This window comes from Lytechinus pictus, chromosome 14 (genome assembly GCF_037042905.1).
Source record: "Lytechinus pictus isolate F3 Inbred chromosome 14, Lp3.0, whole genome shotgun sequence".
Taxonomy (NCBI): domain Eukaryota; kingdom Metazoa; phylum Echinodermata; class Echinoidea; order Temnopleuroida; family Toxopneustidae; genus Lytechinus; species Lytechinus pictus.
Window position 1 is genome coordinate 5,328,192 of NC_087258.1, and position 24,769 is coordinate 5,352,960.

Consider the following 24,769-nt stretch of genomic DNA (forward strand, 5'->3'; position numbering starts at 1 on the left):
ATTTTCGTAGAATACTTTGTAGGCACCGTACCGTATCTTGTACTTTAATAAATCTGTCTGCATTTTCAGTTCGCGTTATCACGCGCCGGTGTCATAGACGAATTGGCCCGGGTACCGGCGGTCCAAAGCAGCTAGCTGATTAGTACCGCCAGAACAAAACGGCTAGTCGATCGGGCCCGCCAGATCCAAATGACTGGTTCAAATTTTGGCCGAAACGATAGGAGAGCCGCCGTTGGGTTCCACATTTATCAAATCTTTCTAAGGTAGATTATTATAATTATTTACTTTGATAAAACTGTTTCAAAATATAGTCTAATTTTTGTAATTTTTAATGTAATTTTAGTATTATCTTATAAATAATGATTTCTATAATTCTGTTTAAAGGTAATAACTATATTCTATAAATATTTGTTTTGGTCAAATATTTCAATATTGCTGTAATTTTAATGTAATTTTAATATTATAGCAGAACCGATTATTTCTATAATTATGCCTATAAAATTAAAAATGTTGGTCTAGATAAGAGGTATTTCAGTCTCGTACGGTACCAATAGGCTACCTTTCTTTTGCGCACGCGTCGTGGGTATATTGCAGCGCTGGACAGTTGACACACGGTACCGTACCACTTCTCTTTTTTTGAGGAGCTAGTTTTTAAACAATATTTTACTTTTTGATTGTAAACATGGACCGTGATTTTTTATCTAATGCGAGGACATCTTGCACTACCTTAGGCATGGGGGTTAACTGTTTGCACACAATATCCCTTTTGACATATAATTCTCTGAAAATAGTGTCAAAATCTATAAAAAAAAAAAAAAATTATTAAAAAATGTTAACATTTTGCTCGCTCGTAGCTTAAAATTGTTTACCTCGTACATCAAGTCTGCTCCCTCAAAACTTTTGCCTCATTGCGCCACTGGGGTAGGTAGTAGACTATGTTCTTTTAAAAATTTTCTTTGTTTTGAGTTCACTTTCAAAGAAGTAGTGCCCCTCTTTTCCCCGTGCCCCTTCCACTTTCAAATTTGCTCCACCGCCCCTGATTACATTATTTTCCTTTTTCTCCACATTATATAGCGTGAGAAATGACCCGCGGACAGAACGTCGCACAGTGGGCCAGAATGAGTTGAAAGTGCGCCAAAATTATATTCCGAGTTAGATTTTTACTTTAACATGTTGATTATGGGTGTAGAATCGACTGACAATTTGCACAATGTCCTTTGAAAACAAAGAGAAGCATGAATTGTCAAGAAAACAGTTAATGTATGAATACACCTCAAAAATAGAAAATATTTTGATGAAACATGTATTTTAGATGTTGACGTTGCTGGCTTTCCATAGTTGTGATTGATTGGATCAATCGTAACTCTTTGTAAGATGGGGCCCAGTTCTGCACCGCCTTACAGGTCACACTTCAATTGCCGCTCTTATATAACCTTTTTTAATCTCCCCCTTGTCCCCCTTCTTTTTTTCCTTTTCTCTCCCCCCCCCCCCCGGCCCCCTTATTCCCTCGTGTTTTTCCCCCTTTTCTTTTTTATACTTTCCCCCATTTTTTGCGATCTCTTCTTCGTATCTCCCTTTCATTTTCATCTATTTCCTTCTCCTTTTTGGACTACGTACCCGGGGGCCCTTAGCCCCGAAAGCCCCCCCCCCTCCCAAAAAATGAAAAAAATTATTTGCATGTGTGTTTGTCTCAATGAGGTCACTGCATAAGAGTTCCCTGATGTGTTTTTGGCAGCATTGTTGGACTATTAAGCTTTTAGTTCTTTTATTGATATATATTTTTTCTTTTCTACTTACTTTGGGGGTTTTGATGGTGTTTAGCCTACCCCCATCCACCCTCAGCACACCAGTCGCCATCCCATATTTCTTGCCCATACAAAATCGAGGTTCACACCCAGCACTAGACCAAAAGCTTCAGTCTTTGTGTTTTGGTTGTTCCGCTGAACTACGTTGGCTCCACTCACCAATACATATGAATGGGGATTATGGTGAAATGTCAGAATTGTTAAGGAAATCCCCAGAAACGACGGTTATATATTCCTGTCTAACCCAGCACATGCGTACAAAGGGAGCACTCAGTGTGAGAATATGGATTTGTGGCCCCACACAGCTGTAATCAATTAGAAGTGTGCCAAAATAATGCATAAATATATTTCCAAAATATATATACATCTCTATGTCCCAAAATAAGATTCTCAAATCGGCAACTTTATAGCTGTTCTGTCAGTGGGTGCGGTTGATTTGGAGGAGCCAATTGGTCGAAAAGGACTATGTCTACTGGAATTTCACATTTTTGCTGTAGGGGGTTGTCGAAGTTGCTTGAACGGCGTATAGGAACAAATCGCCTGGTCGGAACAAATCGGCTATATGACGATCGCATCACACAACAAAATTAGGAACTAATCGGCGAATAAAAGAGCCGCCGATTAGTTCCTCCGGCCCCGATCGGCTGCCCGGTCCAATTCGCCTATGACGTTGACACGGTACCTATACCCGGCCAGAAGTACTCGCCTATGACACCGGCCAAGAACTAGGAGTAGGAAGGGACTGGTGAGTGGTTAGATATTTCCTGTTTTATCAACTTTACGAATAAGTGCGAGATAAGAAATCGTTGTATTTTCTTTGATATGTTATTCGTAGCTCCAAGCAGTTAAATCCAGTGCTAGTTACAACAAGGGTTTTATGAATTTTAACACGTTTTTTGCTTGTCGCCACGCTCATGACATGATGAGCTGGCTCGCGCGCCGTGACTACGGGGGAGTTCTCACTGGAGGGGCCGTGTCGCCGAGGCGTGTGTTGCCCAAAGCGCTTGGATGGCTCAAGCATGGACCTATAGTACAACTGGACATTCAACGAATCCCCTCCTTTGGGCCTAAGACCGTCACCGCTAATCCTTCATAAACAGAGCGCTGGCAGCTGACGCCCATCAAGCCGGTCGTGAAACATGCTGTCACTGAGTGATGGACAGCGGAAATCAATTGTGCGCTGCTATTTTGTGCTGTTCGTTCACTTTATCAAAAGCAACACACAGCAGCAAATGTTTGCGCTATGAAAAGGATCACAGAAACAAGGAAACAGGTGTGCATAAACACTAGTAGTATACCCAGTTGTGTGTCCGGATAGCCAGGCGGCTTCTTGAGAGTAAAAATCATTTACTAACGTAGGCTGCAGTCGGAGGGCACATGGTAAGGTCAAAGGTCATTTTAGGCCAACGTTAAAGTTTACATGCAAGACTCTTATGACACCTAACTCCGCAACCGTAAGTCGCTTTTCAACCAAACTTGGATGGTGGATGGACTTGGGGGACCTGCATGTTAGGCTGCAATCGGAGGTCACATGATAAGGTCAAAGGTAATTTTTAGGTCAACGTTAAAGTTTACATGCAAGACTCTTATAAATGACACCTAACTCCACAACCGTAAGTCGCTTTTCAACCAAACTTGGATGGTGGATGGACATGGGGTACCTGCATATTAGGCTGCAGTCGGAGGGCACATGGTAAGGTCAAAGGTCATTTTCAGGTCAACGTTAAAGTTTACATGCAAGACTATTATGACACCTAACTCTGCAACCGTAAGTCGCTTTTCAACCAAACTTGGATGGTGGATGGACTTGGGGGACCTGCATCTTATGCTGCAGTTGGAGGTCACATGATAACGTCAAAGGTCATTTTAGGTCAACGTTAAAGTTTACATGCAAGACTCTTATGACACCTAACTCCGCAACCGTATGTCACTTTTCAACGAAACTTGGATGGTGGATGGACTTGGGGGACCTGCATGTAAGGCTGCAATTGGAGGTCACATGGTAAGGTCAAAGGTCATTTTCAGGTCAACGTTAAAGTTTACATGCAAGACTCCCTTATGACACCTAACTCCGCAACCGTTAGTCACTTTTCAACCAAACTTGGATGGTGGATGGACTTGGGGGACCTGCATGTTATGCTGCAGTAGGAGGTTACATGGTAAGGTCAAAGGTCATTTTCAGGTCAACATTAAAGTTTACGTGCAAGGCTCTTATGACAAGTGTTATCATCCCAGTCATTTCACAATGAAGTTTTGATACAATTCTGTTCGTGCCCTCGCAAATCACGATATTTCTGGTTATTTTCATAAGTGGGCGAGACACAAAATCGCTTTTGCCTTGTTATCCATATTCTCCAAAGGTGTATTTGAAGAGTGGCTATTCATAACACATTCAGTAATAGTCAGTTTGCTCCTCTTCAGATAAATGACTACCTTTTATTACCACATCTGCTGTAATTTTCTTCTACAATCAGACCAGGGACTGTACTAATCCATGGCCTATCCTTGTATCATCATCCTCTTCTTTCTCTAGTTTACTTCATATAATTCATTTTCTTTCCATCTCTTGTTGCTATGTCAGGCAACTGAAGGAGACAGACATGGCCGAGAGTATGATGGAAGATGTTTCTGAGCCATCTCGAGAGGCAAAACTGGTCACCGCCATTGTGATAGGTGCGGGCAATAGAGGCCAGACTTATGCTGGTTATGCTCTGGAATTTCCTGATAAACTGAAGGTGATGATATCATTTTTAATTTGATGCAGAAAACGCTCTACGATAAATAATAAGTATAAGGGGAAGTGCCATGGTCTAAATCATAATCAACATTGCAAACTAAAAATTAATCATACTGAGCATCAACTTGACAGACCCTATTACCCTATCTAATATTTGTACTCTGGCTTTTAACATAGGGTTGTTGGCAAGTTCTCAAAGATCTATTTTGGCTATTATGACATGCTGCTTTCTCTGAACACCTTGATTATGTCATCACACCAGGACTCCTAATACAATTTTAACAGATAGTGTGATACATGTATTTCATGACAATGTTGAATACCAGCATTCAACTTGCCTCTTTATTTTTTAAGAACTGTTTATTGTTATTCATGCTGAAGTTATATTGCAATATTGCAATCCTGATGATGTGAAAGAATATATGCTATAAAGTTTACCTAATAACTAACTAGTATGAATGGCTCTGAGCCTGTAATTCTTACAATACAATCAAAACGAGTATTAGAGGGTAAAGAATTTGATATATGCTCTGGTCTAATATTTTGGAGCAGTTAAAGCTTAATAAAAGTTTTGAGGAAGATGTGTATTTCATTCTTGTTTTCTTGTTATAAATTGTCTGCTCATGTAATTATTAACATAAGTTTTCTTGTGTGATTTCTAATCTTTAGATTGTGGGTGTAGCAGATCCCAGGAAGTTCATACGGACTCACATGCAGAAGATCTTTGATATTCCTACAGATAATGTCTTTGAAGGTAAGTTTGTCACAGTGACGTGACATTGCTCTCGTGGCAATTGCTCTGTCGTGAATACTGTGGTGAAAAAGAGCGAGGATGGTGGTCAGATAAAGCCCCTAGTTTTCGTTTCCTAAAGTGAAAATTCTACAGAAGCTTATAAGTTCTAACCAAATGGCAAGTGTGCGGGAAGACGGGTTAAATGACGAGAAGACAAGTTGTTGGAACTCAGCAAGATGCCTTGTTTTGGACATGAAGCCAATATGACCAGTTTTTTAAACTTGGCAAGTCAAATTTTTGGGGAAGAGGAGATAAGATGTCGAGCTGTTGTTCTTTGCAAGTCGACTTGATTTAGACAAAAAGACAAGCTGACGAGATGATGAACCTCAGACAGTTGACTTGTTTGTGAAGAGAAGGCAAGATGACAAGTTGTTGGATTTGGTCCTTGATTCATCTTCTTGTTTCAAGCATGTTGACTTGCCAAGTTTCAACAACTCGTCATCTTGTTTTCTCTTCCCAACAAGTCAACTTGCCGTGTTCCAACAACTTGTCTTCTCGTCATTTAACCACTCTTCTCATCTTCTTATCTCGTCAGCTTGTTAGCACTTATAAGCTCACATAGAATTTTAGTGTCCTTCAGTGACATGTACAAAACATAAGATAGAGTCAGGTATAAATAGTGAAAATCTTCGACAAAAATTGTTTAAAACATATGCAAGAACTGTATACAGCTAAAATTTGACAAACACATAGAATTCACCTGAAACATGTTTGATTGGCAAATTTTCCACTGATTCACAGTTATGTTTGAAGGATGTTACTTCTCATGATTTTCAATCTTATTTTTGTAATGATAAAAATTTGTATTCTGTTAATATAAAAAATGGGGGAACTATACATTCTTCTAGAACTCCATAAAATTTGTAGTGTTCTGTATCCCTTTGTTTTCTAGATTGGAGAGAACTAGTGGAGCAGAATAAGTTTGCTAATGCTGCCATCATTGCCACCCCGGACAGACATCACATAGTAAGTTCATTTCAAATCATTTTTCCTATTTTAAAAGAATTGATTTAGAAGATACACATTTGTAGTAGCTGATGGGTGTTTCATATTAAAAGCTATTTGTAAAGTAGTGTCTAACTCTACTCCTTTTCACAAAGTTATGCACAACTTTACTCATGAGTGGAACATGTTCTTAGGTGCTAAGTCGACTACACAGGGGTATATCGCATAGCTCAATAAAGGATCACCAGTCGTGTGTAAAGTCACTTATAACTTACAAACAACTTTTTGAAACATCCACCTGGGTACAACATGTCGTTAGAAAGTTCCCCTTTTTCTGCATTGTATTTGAAAAGAAGCAAAAGAGCATTTCAATTAAGCATAATCAACCTATTTGTAACATGACTAACTCATTTTTCTATATTGTTACTTCACTTAATGATTTGCCAGAGTCATGATTAATACTATACAAATAATGAATGTTTATGAGTGCAATGGACAGAATACTTCATGAGGTGAAAGATGAAATTATCCATTCAACATTGAATGGATCATTCATTTCATCTTTCAGCGAATGAAGTATTCTGTCCATTGCATCAATGAAAAGAATATTCATTATTTGGTTTATATGACACCTAGAAATAGATTCCTTTTCATATGAGATTTGTGAATTTTCGATGCATAATGTGCTCATGCAGTGCGAGGAGCTTGGTCTGTTGATTATTACATACATACAACATGCGCGCTGCAAACACAAGTGATGCCTACAGTCCCAGTCTAGGTGCGCGTGCAATGGACAAAATCGTATGGATCCAAAATTGCACAATGGATGGATCTAAAATTCCATGGTTGATTACGTCATTGTAAAATGGGTTGAATGATCGATATTAACCAACCAATCAAATGACAGGATCTATCTATGTGTCATATAAAGCTTTATAGTCTTTATATGAACTAGAGACCAAAGTCAAATCATGTCAGGAACGTCCCCCATACCTTATAGGGATTGGATGTGCATACATTTTCGAATGCCTGAAGGATCTCATCTAAAAAAATTTGAGAGGATGGAAAAGATGTATGGCTTTTATACGTGTAAAGACATGTACATGCATAATGTTTTATGATTATGATATGAAATAACAGATATGAACATACATGTAATTTCTTCAAATAAAGTTATATTTTTTTAATTGTGAATATACATGTAGGAACCAGCTTTGGCATGCGCGGCTAAAGGATACCATATTCTCTTGGAGAAACCAATGGCAGTGAGTACCTTCAGAAATAAAACCATTTTGTTTGAAAATAATCCTTTTTTTATAGTTAAATGATTATTTAAGGGGTTTTCACAAATGACTGTTTTTGCACACGATTGCAACTGCTGGATATATAGTCTCACCAGTTTTAAAAGATGTAAACTGATTGTTTCCATTTTGTTGAAAAATAATCAATTTGTTTAACACTTCATGGAAGACCACAGATTTTATTTGAAGATATTAAGAAGAAGGAAATGAAGGTTGGTCTGAATGAGGAGAATCTTTAAGAAAGAAACAAGTGGAAGTAGGGAATGTCATCATGACACATGAGTCAGTAACCCTTTGTACATGTAAGATGGAAAATGCTGACAGGAAGTGATGATAATGATGATGATATACTCCATATATTGCCATTTTTCAGTGGCTCATGATGACAATGAATTAATTTCTCCCAATCATATATGAAATAATGTGTGATGATGTATGGAGAGTCCCTTTACACTATCAGAGAAAATGTCTGTTGTTGTATATTTATGACAAACGGGGATATGTGACATCAAAACATTTGAAGTCACGTTCTTTATTCTGTGGTGAGTTTTATGGCAAAACTTCACGAATTCACTAGTTTTCATCTATCAAAACCAACTAGATGTCAGGGTGCGCTCCCCCTGTAATACATATTGCAGTATATCTCTTTGCACTGTATTAAAGAGCAACATATAAGAGATGCAGATACAGTATAATGGCATCCATCATTAACATTTGAAAATATTTTTTTACAATCTTATGAAATATGCCATTAAGTTGTCATCAGTATCACAGTTATTTTAGATTGTCTTTTCAGACATTTCTATGTTTTTTGCCTGTCACCTATACGTCAGATCACAGAAGAAGATTGCAGGAAGATAGTGAAGTCTTGTAATGAAAACAACGTCATGCTGGCGGTCTGTCACGTCCTGAGACACTTCCCTCCTATGAAGAAAATCAAGGAACTCATTATGTCTGGTGTCATAGGCGATGTGGTAAACATACAACATCTAGAACCAGTAAGTCTGAAAAACAAACTCTTCTTTAAAAATAGAAATAATTCATAAAATATTTATAGCACCATGGCGTTTGTCTTGTGGGCAAACCCTTCACTTGTATTCTGGTCTCAATTTTATCTTAGGAAAGTTCAGAGCTTCAAGATTACTTGAACGAATGGTAATTAACTCTTCATAAAACTCTGTTTAATGTACGTTTATTTTGTAATGACTGGCTACAGTGGATATGTGAGAACATGTAGAAGGACATAGGGAGGATTTTGCAACATGGAATTGTGAACAATATCAGAAATATGAAGTTTCTCTTGTGACAGAATTATACCAGATTGCTGTCAACCATTGACTGTGGTCCCATGTATGCAGAATTTGGTTGGTATATATATATACTCTTCTCCTCCATTCATTGCCCTTTTGGGATCAAGGCACTGGCCTGTGGAGTTAATCCATATCATAGCTATTGTGTTAATCCATCCTCATCAAAGTTACCCTTTGTGAACACGGATAATCCCCGGCTAATACTGTACAGTACCCTGGAGGAGAAAGAAAGACATTGAAGTGGATATACTCAAGTCTGTTACTGCATGTAGTATATATATGGTTCTTCATCATAGTTATGGCTGGGAAAGGTAAAAAGGAAAGGAAAACAAGTGCTGCTACTCCTGTTCAGGATATAGAGAGTGATTTCTGTGAACAGATAAGTGAAGAAGTAAGAGACTACTTCAAAAGTGTGCAATTCAAGAAGTTATTCAAAACTTCTTTGGGAGAGGCTGTACATAATGAAATGATCAAGCTCCAAACTCGACTGGAAGAAGCAGAAGGGAAAGTCTTGGAGATGGAATGTAAAGTGGATGAAAAGACAGCTATCATTGAGTCACTACAAATACAACATGAGCGTGATTCAGAAGACATTGAAAAGCTGAAAAGAGAAATGAATGATGCAGAGCAGTATTCGCGTCGTAATTGCTTGCGGTTGTATGGAATCGCCGAGAAGCAACACGGCATGCATGAGGATACTGACCAAGAGGTGATAGACCTAGCAGAAAAGAAACTGAACATAAAACTTGAACGACATGAGATTGACAGGTCACACCGAATTGGAGCTCCAAGAAATGCACGAAGTACTGAAGGGAAAGCACCATCACCGAGACCTATCATCGTGAAATTCAGCACATATCGTACAAGAGATGTCATCCTGAAAAGTCGAAAGAAACTAAAAGGAACTCACATCGGAATAGAAGAGGACTTGACGCTGACGAACCGCAACCTGTTGAACAAAGCAAAAGATGAAGTGAAAGTAAAGGACAAATTAGTCGCTGCCTGGTCTACTGATGGCAAAGTCATCGTACTGATGAAGACGTCCAATGGATCAACTGTAAGGAAAAGAGTATCATCAATAAGTGACCTGAAGAAACTCTAAATGTGAACTGAGAAACTCGAAATGTGAACTTAGAACGTTTAAACGATAGGAAAAGCTAGGAATATGAATACCAACGTTTAGCTACAATTCCTTGTTGCACCCTCATTACATATTGTGGTATTATTATCTACTAATATTCTACGTTTGTAATGTCAAGTAAATGTAAATGTTTTTTATGTCGCAGGCATCCAACTTCTACTTGTGAAAATTGTATATTGTGTAAGAGTACATTTCAAGATGATTTCTTGAATGATGACAATGATCATCGTTATGACTATACTCCTCATGATAATTATTGTCCGCAGATACATATTGAAAATGAATACTACACACCAGACGAATTTAAAAGTGATGTTTTAAAACATTACAACCGGTCCTTTTTTAAGGCATATCATTTCAATTGTCGGAGTCTAAAATCTAACTTCGATGAATTTGTAAGTACGGTTGATGTCATACAAGACCCAATGACCATAGTAGGAGTGACAGAAACTTGGCTAAGGGACAACGAGACGTTAAACTATGGTATACCCAATTTTGAATTTGTTGCAAATTGTCGCCTGGTCAAACGAGGTGGTGGAGTTGGATTGTATATCCATGAGAATATGAAATTTAAAAGGAGACCAGATCTTGATGTTCTTTGTGAGAGTCTGGAAAGCATTTTTATTGAACTATATGCTAAACATAAAAGATGTGTAGTCGGTGTTATGTACCGTCCACCGAATAGTAACTTTCAAGATTTTCTAGAGAAAGTTGTTCAAAACCTCGATGCAATTTCAAACGAGAAAAAGGAATGCATTATTATGGGAGATTTTAACGTAGATATAAATAACAGTAACAATCCACTTATGTTTGACTTTCTTAATACATTTATTTCTTACTCCTTTGCTCCACAGATATGCAAACCAACTCGCATTACAAATACATCTACTACAACTTTGGATAATATTTTTTATAACAATTCTGATATTGCTGTGAAATCTGGAATTATCACAACTGACTTCAGCGATCATTTAACACCCTTCATGGTCACTGAATTTGATAATGTACCAACCAATGACACCCATAGTTACACTAAGCTTGATCTAAGTGAAACAAATATTGCTTTATTTTGTACCAAACTGGATTCAATTAACTGGGAATTCTAGAACTCTATACAAGATGTGAACAGTATGTATGATACCTTTATATTCTTATATAAGCAATTGTATGAAGAATGTTTTCCTGTTATTACAGTTCGCAATAGATTGAAGCACTGTAAGAAATCTAAACCATGGATATCAAAAGAGACTAAATTATTGATAAAGCGTAAAAATAGGATATTTAAGAAGTTTGTAAAAAACCCTTCTCAAGACCTGCATGAAAAATACAAATGTTGTAGAAATTGTGTGAACAGCAAAATAAGAAGTGAAAAGCGCACTTATTATTGTAATAAGTTCGCCACCGCTAAGCGTGATATGAAAGCAACTTGGAAAATAGTCAACGATGTCTTGAACAAAAGAGAAACAAAACAGAACAGTGTACGAGAAGTTGAAGTTAATGGGGATAATATTTCAGACAGACTCGATATAGCTAATGCCTTTAACAATTTTTTTGTACATATTGGACAAACTGTCCAAGATAAACTCAGTACTACGTGCACAGAAACTGAAAATAATACGCATATAGATATTTCACAGTGGTTAAAAGGAAATTATAGATCCTCTGTATTTATCAAACCTGTTGCTACTAATGATGTTATATCAATTATAGATAAGTTAGATCCAAATAAGAGTCCAGGCTACGACAATATTCATCCAAAAGTTCTTAAAAAATCAGGCTATGCAATTGTTAAACCTTTGTGCAATATTATCAATCTTGCCATTGAGAAGGGCGTCTTTCCTGACTCGTTAAAGATTGCCAAGGTGATACCTATTTTTAAGAAAGGAAACAGATTACTTTTAACTAATTATCGTCCAATATCAGTTTTATCAGTTTTTAGCAAAATATTTGAAAAAATAATTTACAATAATTTGATATCTTTTATTGATCAAAATGACATTTTATATCGTCGGCAATATGGTTTTAGGCAAGGTTATAGTACTTTCCATGCACTTATTGATTTTACTGAAAAAATTGCTCAATCTTTTGAAAGGAAGAAATTTTTAACTGGTATATTTTTAGACCTTTCTAAGGCATTTGATTGTATTGACCACGGTATTTTAATTAAAAAATTGTATTTTTACGGTATAAGGGGTATTGCTTTAGAATTAATTACAGATTATCTAAATAATCGAAAACAGTTTGTAAATATTGATAATTTTAATTCTTCTTCTTTAGACATATTACTTGGTGTTCCTCAAGGATCAGTACTAGGACCCTTATTGTTTCTTTTATATGTAAATGACTTGCCAAACGTTAGCAATATTTTATCTTTTATCTTATTTGCTGACGATACAAGCCTTTTTCTTGCCAGTAATGACCCTTCAAACGTAGGATTTTTAATCAACTCTGAACTAAGTAAAGTGCATTCCTGGTTTCTTGCCAATAAATTATTGATAAATCTTGAAAAAACTAATTATATAATTTTTAAAACAAAAAACAGGAAAATTAACGAAGACTTGATTAAATTGCATATCAATAACAAAGAAATAAATAAGGTAACTTCATTAAAATTTCTTGGTGTTAAAATTGATAATAACCTTACGTGGAAAGATCATATTAATGAAATATCGTATAAAATGTCATGTGCTGTTGGTGTCATAAGTAGACTAAAGTTCACATTGCCACCTTTTATTCTCACTAATTTATATAATACAATGATCTTGCCTTATATAACCTATTGCAATATAATATGGGGAAGCACCGCATCTTATTTATTAAAAAAAATATTTTTAATACAAAAACGTGCAATAAGAATAATCACCAATTCAACATTTCTTGCCCATACAGACCCATTGTTTCGGAAGCTTTCAATTTTGAATATATATGATTTACATTGCTATTTTGTTGCTTGTTTTATGTATTCTTATTCTAAAAGGACTTTACCTGATATTTTTTATGATTTTTTCACCCTTAATAGTAGTATAAATATGTATTCAACAAGAAATATCAATAACTTTTATCTGCCAAAATATACATATAATTTTTCTAGAACTGTTATTGGATACGAAGGACCTGTCATCTGGAATGATTTGCCATCTGAAATTAAAACTTGCCCCTCACTAATCACTTTTAAACGTAAATATAAATCATATCTTGCCAATTCACCATCAGTTTTTAAGTAAAATGGAGCCTTGTGTTTTTTTTTTTTTTTTTTTTTTTTTTTTTTTTTTTTTTTTTTTTTTTTTTTAAACGTTTTTCTTTTGTTTGTTTATGTTGATGTTATAACTGTTTAATCACCATTAATTTGTTATATTTTAACCAATGCGCGGAACCAAGGGGGATTGGCCTCGATAGGTCTTTGGCCTTTGCCAATCCCCTACATCCACCGCATGTTGGTGCTACTCTTTTTATTTGTAATTATATTGATTTGTTTATGTATTGATTGTTTCTTATTGTTCATATAATATTGTATGTTGTATATTTTTTAATGGATGTGAATAAAGTGAATTGAATTGAATTGAATTGAATGTGCAGCCTACATTGACTTGTGTACAGAAACAATAAGTTTTATATGTGCTAGTCTTGTGTGAAGACTCATTTGTTGATCAAAGTTTCAATCAGGGTCTGTTCCTGCAGACTACCATTGTGTAGTGTTTTCCACTTTCGCCTTGTCATGAGAGGGTCGTGTGTTCGAATCCCATTACGGCCTAGCGTCTTTTAGCATGGTGGCAATCTACAATTTGGTACCCGGTTGGATGTGAAAGTCATTGTAACATGTCTAGCAGTGTGAGCACCTCATACGGGAATACTCCCCAGGGAGTGGAGGATGTGCATACATGTACATTATGTGCAGGAATGACTATTACTTGATGTCGGGGGTAATAATCTGTAAGTGCTTAGATATGTAAAGAATATGTCATAAGTGTTGTTAATAACAATGTAGTAGATCTTGCTATATAAGCTGATACTCCATGAAATGAATAGTCTCTATCAGTCGAGGCAGTTTTTGAGACAAGAATATGCACACATGCAAAATGTTTTCATCAAAACATACCTAAAAGGAAAAAAAAATTACTATGTGAGAAGTTTTGGGTTTTTTTTCATAAAGACATATCATTCCAGCTGAAACAGACTTAATAATATTATAAATTGTGCATGATAACTTATTGGTAGAGTACTTGTGTGATGTCCAGACAGGAATTCAATAACTGTCTTCAATGCATGTGACTCAGTCAGTTGTATTTTACTGTCCTAGGTGGGCTTCTACCATTTTGCACATTCCTTTGTCAGAGGAAATTGGCACAAAGAATCCGAGTCGACCTTTTCTCTCCTCGCTAAATGCTGCCATGATATGGACCTCATACATTGGTGGATGGGACCAAATAGGTAATCTTTTCACCAACATTTATTTAACTTTAACACTCCATACCCAAGGGGGCAATGGTTAATTGATAGAATGATAAAGGCCTTATGAGTATAATTTTGGATAATGTTTAAATTTGAATGTAATTTGTATGTAATAATAGTACTTAGTAGTTGTTGAAGCTTTTGGAAAGCCTGAACAATATGAATTATGGTGATCTATTTTCTAACATTGTAATCTAACAAACATATAGTTGACCGGATTTATCACTCCTCAGTGACTGAATTTGAATGACAGTGTATTTGGTTTATCGGATTTAGCTCCTTTTGTCGGTTACATTTTTATTTTTTGAACAAAATGTCATTTGAGTAATTATCTAGAGTCACAGACTATGGATGGAAACCCCTGAATGCCGTTGAAAATAACTACATTCAGAAAATCACTGAAAACCTGATCACAGCCTTATCAAACACAGAACACCAACAATAGTTGCATTTAAGATGCACCCAAATACATAATCTAGAAATCAAGCTATAAGTATTAGCTTTATTGTTTGTGGTACCTTTACACATCAGACAGGGCAGCTGAAACTTACTGCCAAGAATTTGCTAGGATGGCATCATCATCATCGTAAACACCCCCCCCCCTCCACCCTGTTATCCCTAAAAGTGCTTCCATTTTGATTTTGGCTGAAGCTATTAGAATTTATGTGCAACCATTTTTTGAACAAAATGTCATTTGAGTAATTATCTAGAGTCACAGACTATGGATGGAAACCCCTGAATGCCGTTTTAACACCTAAGTTTACAAAATACCCAGCAGGCTCCCTTTCGAATTTAGAGCTTTGAATATCAAAAGTCTACTCTCAACTTAAAAATCATGTTATTTTATTCTTTTCTGAAGGTGTCAAAGTGTGTCTTCATTTGGGTCATTACAACATTTTAGGAGAGAAAATAAGGTAAAAGAAATCTATGATATGTAGAACATTTCAGAGATAATATTAACTGATAGTTTGATATTTTCTTTTGGAGTGATTCATTTTTCTTTTCCTTTTAATATATCAATGATAAATATTAACCTAAATGAAAATAAGAGTATGCCTTATATGTAAAGATGAAATAATTATATAAGAATTAGTTTCGAATGAAATATATGTAGTTCCATTCCATCATTGCAAAGTGCTCACTACACCAGCTTGCTGTTGATGATGATGAACAACATTTGTATAGCACCATTAAAACATTCAAAGACACCAGCTCCCAAATATGTCACACATTATTCACAAAGTTGCTGGAAGAGATGGGTCTTTAGTTCAGCTTTGAAGGTCTCAATATTGTTACAGTAATGAAGCATGATTGGTAGAGCACAGACGAGCAACTGACGAAAAAGCTCTATCCCCTTAAACTATTCCTTACTGTTGTGAGATACATGTAATTAATTTCAGTATCAAGTACATACAAGTTAGTGCCTACTCTTGGCTATTTTTTTTCTCCTACCACAAAGATATGCATGTCATATTCTAGCAGGGAAAAGGGTCCATTAGAAGGTAGACACCATGCTCATACATGAAATGTTGATAATGGAACCTAAACAAATATTTTGACCTGATTTCCCCACCCTGAATAATGCTTAAGATATATAATTTTCACGATAGTGAGAAAAGTATAACCTTTTTCCCCCTGATTTTGGCAATTTTGATGCCCTCTCCACTGTACCAGCATACATTTCCTGGCTGTAAAAATCAACCTCCTTTCATCAGACCTGCCAACCAGTACGTTTTAGCCGTATTTAGTACGTTTTTGCAACCAAAATACGGCAGTACGTTTTTTCTTTACAAAATCGTAATTTATTGAGAAAAATCATCTCTATATGTCTCTATTTCATAAAACGTACACAAATATGGTTATTAGATCAATGTAATTTCAGGTAACTTGTTTTTTTTTTCAATCATTTTGTAAAAACCAGGGTGAGATATACACAAGTTTCAATGTTTTTTTTTTTCATTTGCAAGAGCAGTGCGCATTTTAGCTTGCATGCAGCTTGAGCGCCGTGATTCTGTGTTTTTATTGTTCATTTCTTTTACTAGCCTGAAGGTGCAGGTTCTAGATGTGTTGAATGTGCTGTAGAACAACAATGTCCATACTCGGCTCAGAAACTCTACCTAAAGAACGTCTTAATGGTAAGTCCCAGTGTAGAGGAAAGTCACCTCCTCTGCATATGAAAATCCCTCTGTATTCTTCACAGTCAAGAAATGAGGAAAATAAATGTAGTGGTTCGTCTGCACACCCCCAATCAATTCTATCCGGAGGAGAGGCTTGTGCCGGTCACAGTGATTCAGATCATTTTGATGTTAAATAAATAAAGCTTCTGATTCCAACCATATACTTGGTTAGTTTGGTATCAATGGAGGTTTTTAATTTTGCTTTTTGCTTGATACTAAGACTAATCGCAATAAATTTGACAAATTGGGCCTTATTATCTGATAATCGGAATGTGCGTCTGGAGCCTGATAGGTAACAGAAATGAGCTGTAGTTTGATTCATGAGAAATTATTGTACATATAGCAGGCCTGCATATAGGCAAAGTTTGAAATCACTTTTATTTTGGTATTTTCTGTGTTTTGTTTCAGGGCAATATAGGCTGGCCTGTATCAATCATCACCGATGTACCTACACCAGAGTCTGTAAAGGAAGCGCTAGAAAAAGGGCCTTATGGGAAATGCGTGTACGAAGGAGAAAACGATGTGTGTGATAACCAGGTAATCCCATAAAAATAATCATCCTTTTGTATGGACCTTTTTTTCTGCTTTTCAAATTCACTTTACAAGCTGCTCAATCAATGATTTGAGAGCTGTACAACTATTCCTGGGGCCTGTTGCAGAAAGAGTTGCGTTTAAACGCATATCAAAATATCAAGCACAAAATCCCGAATACGGGAGCTTTATTGGCTTAAAATCAAGTTGCGCAAGACTTTTTTAGTTGCGTTTGATTGCAACTCTTTCTGCAACGGGCCCCTGTTCACTCATTGCATGCTTAAAAATTAATATTGGGGATAATTCATGGCAATTGTTTTCCACGTTATTTTCTTTTATTCAAGATTTCCATATTGCACCATTGTAACTTATTATTATCATTATATAGATGTTATCCAAGATCTATTGCCTTTTATTATTTTATCTAATGTGAAGGTAGGGGAGAAAACTAATTATTACAATTGTTGAATTTAATTGTACGAATGTGCAAGATTTGAACATCAGCGCGCAAAGGGTTAACTAAAAGCAGAGACGAATCGTTTCAGGAATGTCCCAAATAAAAGCAGTCAGATTGCCCATCTTATTCTTTGAAGTTCGTCCTGACTTGGATAATTACCGAGTGAAGACTTAGAGATCTTCAACATTATTCCTCCATGTATTTTTCATTTTTTTACCTTTCATGTTGTAACTGTAGCTCGCCTAAAATTTTGTTGTTATTTTTTTATAACGTTTTCAAGATAAATGATACCTTGTAAAAAAATTTTTTGAATTTTATTTACTATTATGTTGGTCCTGGGACCTTTGTATCATGTATTTATGTTTTTAAACCAAATAAATAAATAAAAGTGAATAAGTAGATGATTCAGATGAAAAATATAGTTTGGCAGATATATTGAAAATATTGATAACAGACAAATCAGAGGAGCTTTACATGAACAGTCTTGTCAGATGTTTTATCTGACAAGTCCTGTCTTGTCTGATGTTTACCATAGTAATATTGCTTGTCAGCCAATCCACCTACATGAAAAGAAAAGATATAAATCAGATCAGACAACTTGTCCGACACAAATTTTGGTGAAACATGCCCCAGACAGTTGGACAAGGTTCTGGATGAGAACTGGTTGAACATATTTTCTATCTCTCTTTCTCTCTCTCTCTCTACCATTACACAGGTAGTTAATATGCTGTTTGATGGAGGAAGAACAGCTACACTAACAATGGTTGCTTTCAGTGAGAAACTATGTGAAAGACAGGTCAGAATATTTGGCACTAAGGTGAGATACACAGTGTTGATAATCTCACTATGATGTCATCAGTCATGTCATGATTTCTTTGGTTAAAATTTTGTATGGGCTACTCTTAATCCATTTCATTTTGTGCTTAACCTTCAAGATGGGTGTGCAGTTTTGAAACCAGGCGACTGAAAAGGTTCCCTGCCTCAGTCTTAAAATTTCTATATATTGTTTAGGGCTTGGCTTCTTTTCCATAGTGCACATTCTTATATTACAGCACATATAGGAAAAATCAAAAAAGGGCACAAAGCTTTTCCAAGGCCAAGGAGAGGGACATTAAGGGCAATCGAAAGGGCATCCAATGCCTTGACCCTCTATGGCATTGTGATTGATTTATGTTAAGCGAAGGTGGCTCAGTCGTTAAAGTGTCTGCCTGTCGAACCAAAGATCGTGGGTTCGAGTCCACCCCGGGCGGATGACTGTAGCCAGTCCGTTGTGTGTAAACGTCTCTCCCCTGTTTCATAGATGCTGCCTAAGTTGTAGTGGAAAACACACTGTCCCTCAGATAGGACGTTAAATGGAGGCCCCGTGTAGAGGAGAGTCGCCACCTTTGCACGTTAAGAACCCACGGAACTATTCGTATATGTGTAGGGGGAAACCCTAGTGTAGTGATCCACCTGCACTCCCCCCAATCAGTTAGATCGGAAGGAGAGACCTGTGGTTCATAGTGATTCAGTTCGCTTTTTGCCCCCCAGGCACAGGCGATGCCAAACAAATAATGATCTGCTGTCACTATCACTTACTTTTTATGTTAGTATCCCAATAGCCAGTAATTACAACACTCTATGTCTATTTTAAAGGGAGAGATTACGTATTCTGGTGGCACGTCAATCCACTTATTTGATTTCCTGACCCGTCTGACGAAGGAGATCTACCCATGGTCCATCACGCCGGTGAGGACGAGACTTACAGGTCACGGTTGCGCCGACCTCTTCCTTATGCAAAACTTTGTGGAAGCAGTCGCGGTTAGTTGGTTTCATTTCATTTGACAGGGCATGATGCAAATCCCAGTTGTAGAGTTAAACCTACTCAATGAATTCATCATGGTACATCATGGGCTGCAAAGTTTCCCCGTGCTGACCGCACAGAAACGTTGTCAGTGCTGACAATGCGCTAACAGAGGCTCTGTTACAACCGGTATTGTGACAGCGATGCCTAATGTTATAACAATATATTACTTACACATTGAAATAAATTTTTTGACTTCACAATCCGAAAGATGTGACTGGGCTTACTGTTAGCGCTCTATTAGGCTAACAATGTTTCTGTGCGGCCGGCACTGATTGTCAGGAAGACTCCCTAAAAATTGACCGATTTTCAAGTGAAAAACAGGCTTTCAACATGTCTCTGATTCATACATTGATTTCTTTCATTTGCCTCGTGCAATAAAGAAAAATCTCCCTCGTTCAAAAAATTAATCACAAAATAAAAATGATTTTCAACCAATAAAACATGTGTAATAAGGAATTGCACTTGATTTTAATGCCAGCGCCCACCATACATGTAGGTGGTACTAGAGTCATTTAATAAATACCACTCTTTCTGCTACGGGCCCCTGAGGAAATTTTTGTCATCATTATTATTAACATCAATATTATTGGTATTATTATAATTCTTATGTTTATCAATTATTGATCAGATAATTGTATCTTCACCCTTTTCCCCACTAGACCGATGATCCATCTCTTATCACAACTGGTCCTGAAGACACGCTTGAGAGCCACCTTCTAACATTCGCAGCTGAGAGGGCCCGCCGTCAGAACCGTGTAGTATCCATTGAACCACTCATGGAATGGTGATGTCAGCTGAACCCCATCCTGCTTTCACCCTTCCACTTTCACCTTTGTCCTTTGAGAGCCACCATCTTATACTTGCAGCTGAGAGGGCCCGTCATCAGAACAGTGTACTGAACTACTCATGGAATGATGATGTCAGCTGAACCTGTCCTGTTACCCTTCACCTTTCACCTTTCAGAGCCCCCATCTAACATTCATAGCTGAAAGGGTTCGTTGTCAAAAACCGGGTAGTAACCATTGAACCACTAATTGAATCTTGATGTCAGCTGAACCCGTCTTGCTGTCACCCTTCCACTTTCACCTTTGTCATTTGAGAGCCACCATCTTATATTTGCAGCTGAGAGGGCCCGTTATCAGGCCCCCGTTGCATAAAAGTTACTATTATGGTAACTTTGTCATCCAATGGTAACTACCATGGTAACGTTGATCACCAACCAATCAAAATCAAGGATTCCAGACAAGTTACCATTGGATGGCAAAGTTACCATAATGGTAACTTTTATGCAACGGGCCCAGAACAGTGTACTGAACTACTCATGGAATTGTGATGTTAGCTGAACCTGTCTGCTGTCACCCTTCAACATTCACCATTGACCTTTGAAAGCAAACTTTTGCAGCTGAGAGGGCCCGCTGTCATGGATTGGTTGATGTTAGCTGAACCCATCTTGCTGTCACCTTGGACCCTTCACATTTTCATCTCTGACCTTTGAGGACTACTCCAAATTTGATTGTGAAATGCAGTCTGTCCATTACGTGGTTACCAAGATCAAATTCCCAAGGCTCAGCTACACAAGGTTTAGTAATCAATCACTCATTGGCATTGACCAATCTGGATCATTTTGGGATGCCCATTTCGTTCAAAACACTTTCCAGGAACCAATCAGGATGGCTCTTTCATATTTGCAATCCATCACAAACCTATGAGTTACTTGCTATCTCTTAACTACACAGATTCATATCAGATGGTTGAGATTATAATTAATCCCAAATCCTTGTAATACAGGGCCCAATCTTATCCTTGTACTATTGTTCTACAAATCAATTCAGAGTAGATAATTGGTAATGTCTTAATCATGTAGACTACCACCTACATGTATAAACCAAACAACGATTGCTTGTGCACTTTGAATGTTTCACAGAAAAAAACAAAAAACACTTTTGCAAATCTGGCACTTCCTTCAAATCATGGGAGCCAGAACAAAGGACTATCTTTTGTACTGGGGGGTGGGGGGGGGGGGGGAAGGAGGAGTAGGAGGCAATGCAATAATGGATGTCCCCCCCCCCCCATGAACAAAGGATAATCCTCTGTGCTGACACCCACACATCAAATTGACAATCACACCAGCTCTGGAACTCTGTATATCATCAGTTTTTTAATTGTGACTTATCAACTCAAGCTCAGCTGTAAAAAAATAATTATTATAATTCGATGAAAGCAAAGCATTGAAATAGGATATGATTTGTTGGAATTAATATGAACACTGGAGTGTTTTTCTAAAGAGGTGTCTATTTCACATCTATGGGTGATTATGATTATTTCACATATTGATAGATTCATTTGCTAATGAATACTTATCCAAAATGGTTTTCACACTTTGCTTGTTCATTCTTCAGCAAGCAGGCCAAGCTCGTTAGGGTAGTGTTTCATGAAAAGTTTGTCAGTAATTTTCACTCACTAATTTGTTCTCAGCCAGTCAGATCCAAGGAATTTGAGCTGTGTTCTCGTGGTTACGACTCTCGTCTTTCAATCAGAGGATGTGGGCTTGATTCCCAACCATGGCGTGTTTTCCTTCAGCAAGAAATTTACCCACATTGTGCTGCACTCAACCCAGGTGAAGTGAATGGGTGGGTACCTGGCAGGATTAATTCCTTGAATGCACTGAGAGCTGAAAGGCAGCTCAAGCTAAAGCCGCGGTATTAATAACAATGCGCCCCGGAATAGATTATTTCTAGATAGATGGCGCTATATAATTGCCTATTATGATTAATTTCAGTGGCTTATTTCAATAGTCAGTGAAAATCTCTGCCTACATTTTTCATGAAATGCCCCCCGCCCTGTTGGCTCATGTGTTTATATGTTTAGTAAACATTTTGATTTGTTGAAAACCTCGAACCAAATGTTAAAAAAGATCATATGTGATTGATATGAATGTAAAATATATATGCACACATACTTGCTATCTTGAAAATATAAGAAACTTTAGAAGTATAGTCAAATCCATTTTTTAAAGATATACATTTTAATTTACAAAACTCCTGGAAGTTTATCTTTCTCAAGCAACATTTTGGTCAGTGAAATTAAAAATCAAGTTGCCTTTCATTTTCATTTATCTTATTTTATAATCATTCTCATTTCTGCATTTAGCTCATCATTTTCATAATATTCATTGTATCATTTCCACTGCCTGCTTTTATCATTATCATCATGTAGACTCACTTCAACAATATAATTCTTTATGACATTTCACATTTTGTTTAATCAATTGTAAAGGGCATGTTAAAAATTTAATTCAAGAATTGAAAATGCAACTCCATCCTATCTTGTACAATGTATGCGTACAACTGTTAGTTTCAGTTGCTGCTCAAAGCAGCTTTTATTTGTTATAATTGAAGAGTGAACATATGTTGTCTGAATAGGTTATCCTGTGTACAAGGCAGCAATGGACATGTATGTTTGTGGATCAAAGTATTTTTTTTAATCAGTACTATTAAATTTACATAAGCTGATATGTTGATGTTTGGATGATCATATTGTCTAAAATCAAAGTCCTGCTTCATGTTATAAGATTTCCGTCAAAATGGATTTGGTAATAAATTGCAAAAGCATTATAGTCATAGCATCCTGAATAATCAAATATACCTGATTCATGTTCTGGATAATATGATTTTTGAGTGGTGTAGTTTAAATACATCCTGAATAAAGTCTAAATCAGTATTTTAGACAATTGGAAGAATGCTTGGACGTCAAGTACGATTCTGAAACAATAAACAAGGCTTCTGGTTCTCTTATTTCATTTAATCCGTTCTGTAGGACTATTCATAATCTATTGCAGCAAATCAATTTTATACTCTCATTATGTTATTGATATATCACAATCTTTTTAGCAAATTACATTCCGGTGGATCATATATTTTGAGGCAGGCGTACTGGGTGTGAACTTCATATTCGTTGTTGACCAATTGGTGTTGAGCTTATTTTAGAATCAGTACAGCATCTAACTTTATGAATATGGTCATGGTCTGAATATCACTAGGTGTTAAGACTCACATTGGGTGTTGGTGCTTGGGAAGGCTATATGAAGTGTACTTATAACACCTCCAACAACACCAACACTACACTTGTAATTACTCACTGTGCTCACTTTGTAGAAGCAATGTGCTGTAGAGGTTCTGACTCTTGCCTTTTAATTAGACCAGAGGGTCATGAGTTCAGAGGTGTCTTTCATGAAAGAAGTAGTCAGTGTCTTTCATTATTTGTTATGCGCTGTTTAAAGCTTCTGAAATCCATGCATATGATTGGCTCAGAGAAAATGTCTCAATGAATACAACTTACAAGATTGTCTCGTGAAATGCTCCCTCAAACTAACATCCCTCTGATTAAAGGGCAAGAGTCAGAACTCTACACTACTTTGCCGACTAAAACACACCTCTGTTCTAGAGATGTTATTTCCGTCAGCAAGAAATCAATACATGTGCTGCTGTTCACCCATGAGTTATTCTGATATTTCAAAGTGGTATTGCTTGAAACCCACTTCTTTTATGAATATAAATAGTATGACAGAACAGATTCCTGTTTGAAAGGTATTCTTATGATCTCTGACTTTGAACTTCTGTTACTGAGTTTGGACCCTACAAAGTGCTTTTGAAATGCTTTGTTTCAAATTATTTGTTGACCAAAGATGACATATTGCTTACAGTTTTTTAATGTGACCAACTATTTGGAAGAATATACATGTACATTGTTAATTTTATTTTGATAATTTTACTGAAATGTATCAGCACAGTATATCATAAATTAAATATGACATTTTTATACTATCATTTGATGAGTGTTTAATATTCTGTTTCTATTGAGCATGACCTAAATGGGAAAGTCCACCCTGATAATGAAATGCAAAAAAAATGAAAATGAAAATCCATATTTTATTGTTTGAAATGGACATGAAATGAAATACTCCGAAAATTTGCTTTGCCCAATTGATTGTGGGCCCGGCAGTCGCTGTGCAGCGCTAGATCAACGAGGGTCTATTCCTTTAATTGTTGAATGCCAAACAGGGTAGCAGCAACTCCAATCTTTTAACGTCTTTTGGCATTGGCGGCGGAGCAGAGGATTATCTTTTGTGTTTGAGGGGGGACGCAACAATGGATATCTATTGTTGCGTCCCCCCAAACAAAAGATAATCCTCTGCTCCGCCGCCAATGTCTATTGGTCTGACGCGGCCAGGGTTTGAACCCCCGACCTCCTGGTTGTGAGACGGACGCTCTACCAACT

The 24,769-nt window shown here is 36.8% G+C and overlaps 1 protein-coding gene across 1 annotated transcript; it reads left to right on the plus strand.

Annotated features, from left to right (window-relative positions):
- Positions 1-2,217: 2,217 nt before the first annotated feature.
- On the plus strand, positions 2,218-24,318 carry LOC129276737 (putative oxidoreductase YteT). Its single transcript, XM_064109236.1, has 13 exons — positions 2,218-2,550; positions 4,387-4,540; positions 5,212-5,296; positions 6,228-6,301; positions 7,486-7,545; positions 8,415-8,579; positions 14,330-14,460; positions 15,341-15,395; positions 16,524-16,616; positions 17,067-17,195; positions 18,362-18,463; positions 19,282-19,446; positions 20,152-24,318. Exons 2-13 carry the CDS (start codon positions 4,406-4,408, stop codon positions 20,278-20,280), a joined length of 1,323 nt encoding a protein of 440 aa, XP_063965306.1. The 5' UTR covers positions 2,218-2,550; positions 4,387-4,405; the 3' UTR covers positions 20,281-24,318.
- The last annotated feature ends 451 nt before the right edge of the window (positions 24,319-24,769 follow it).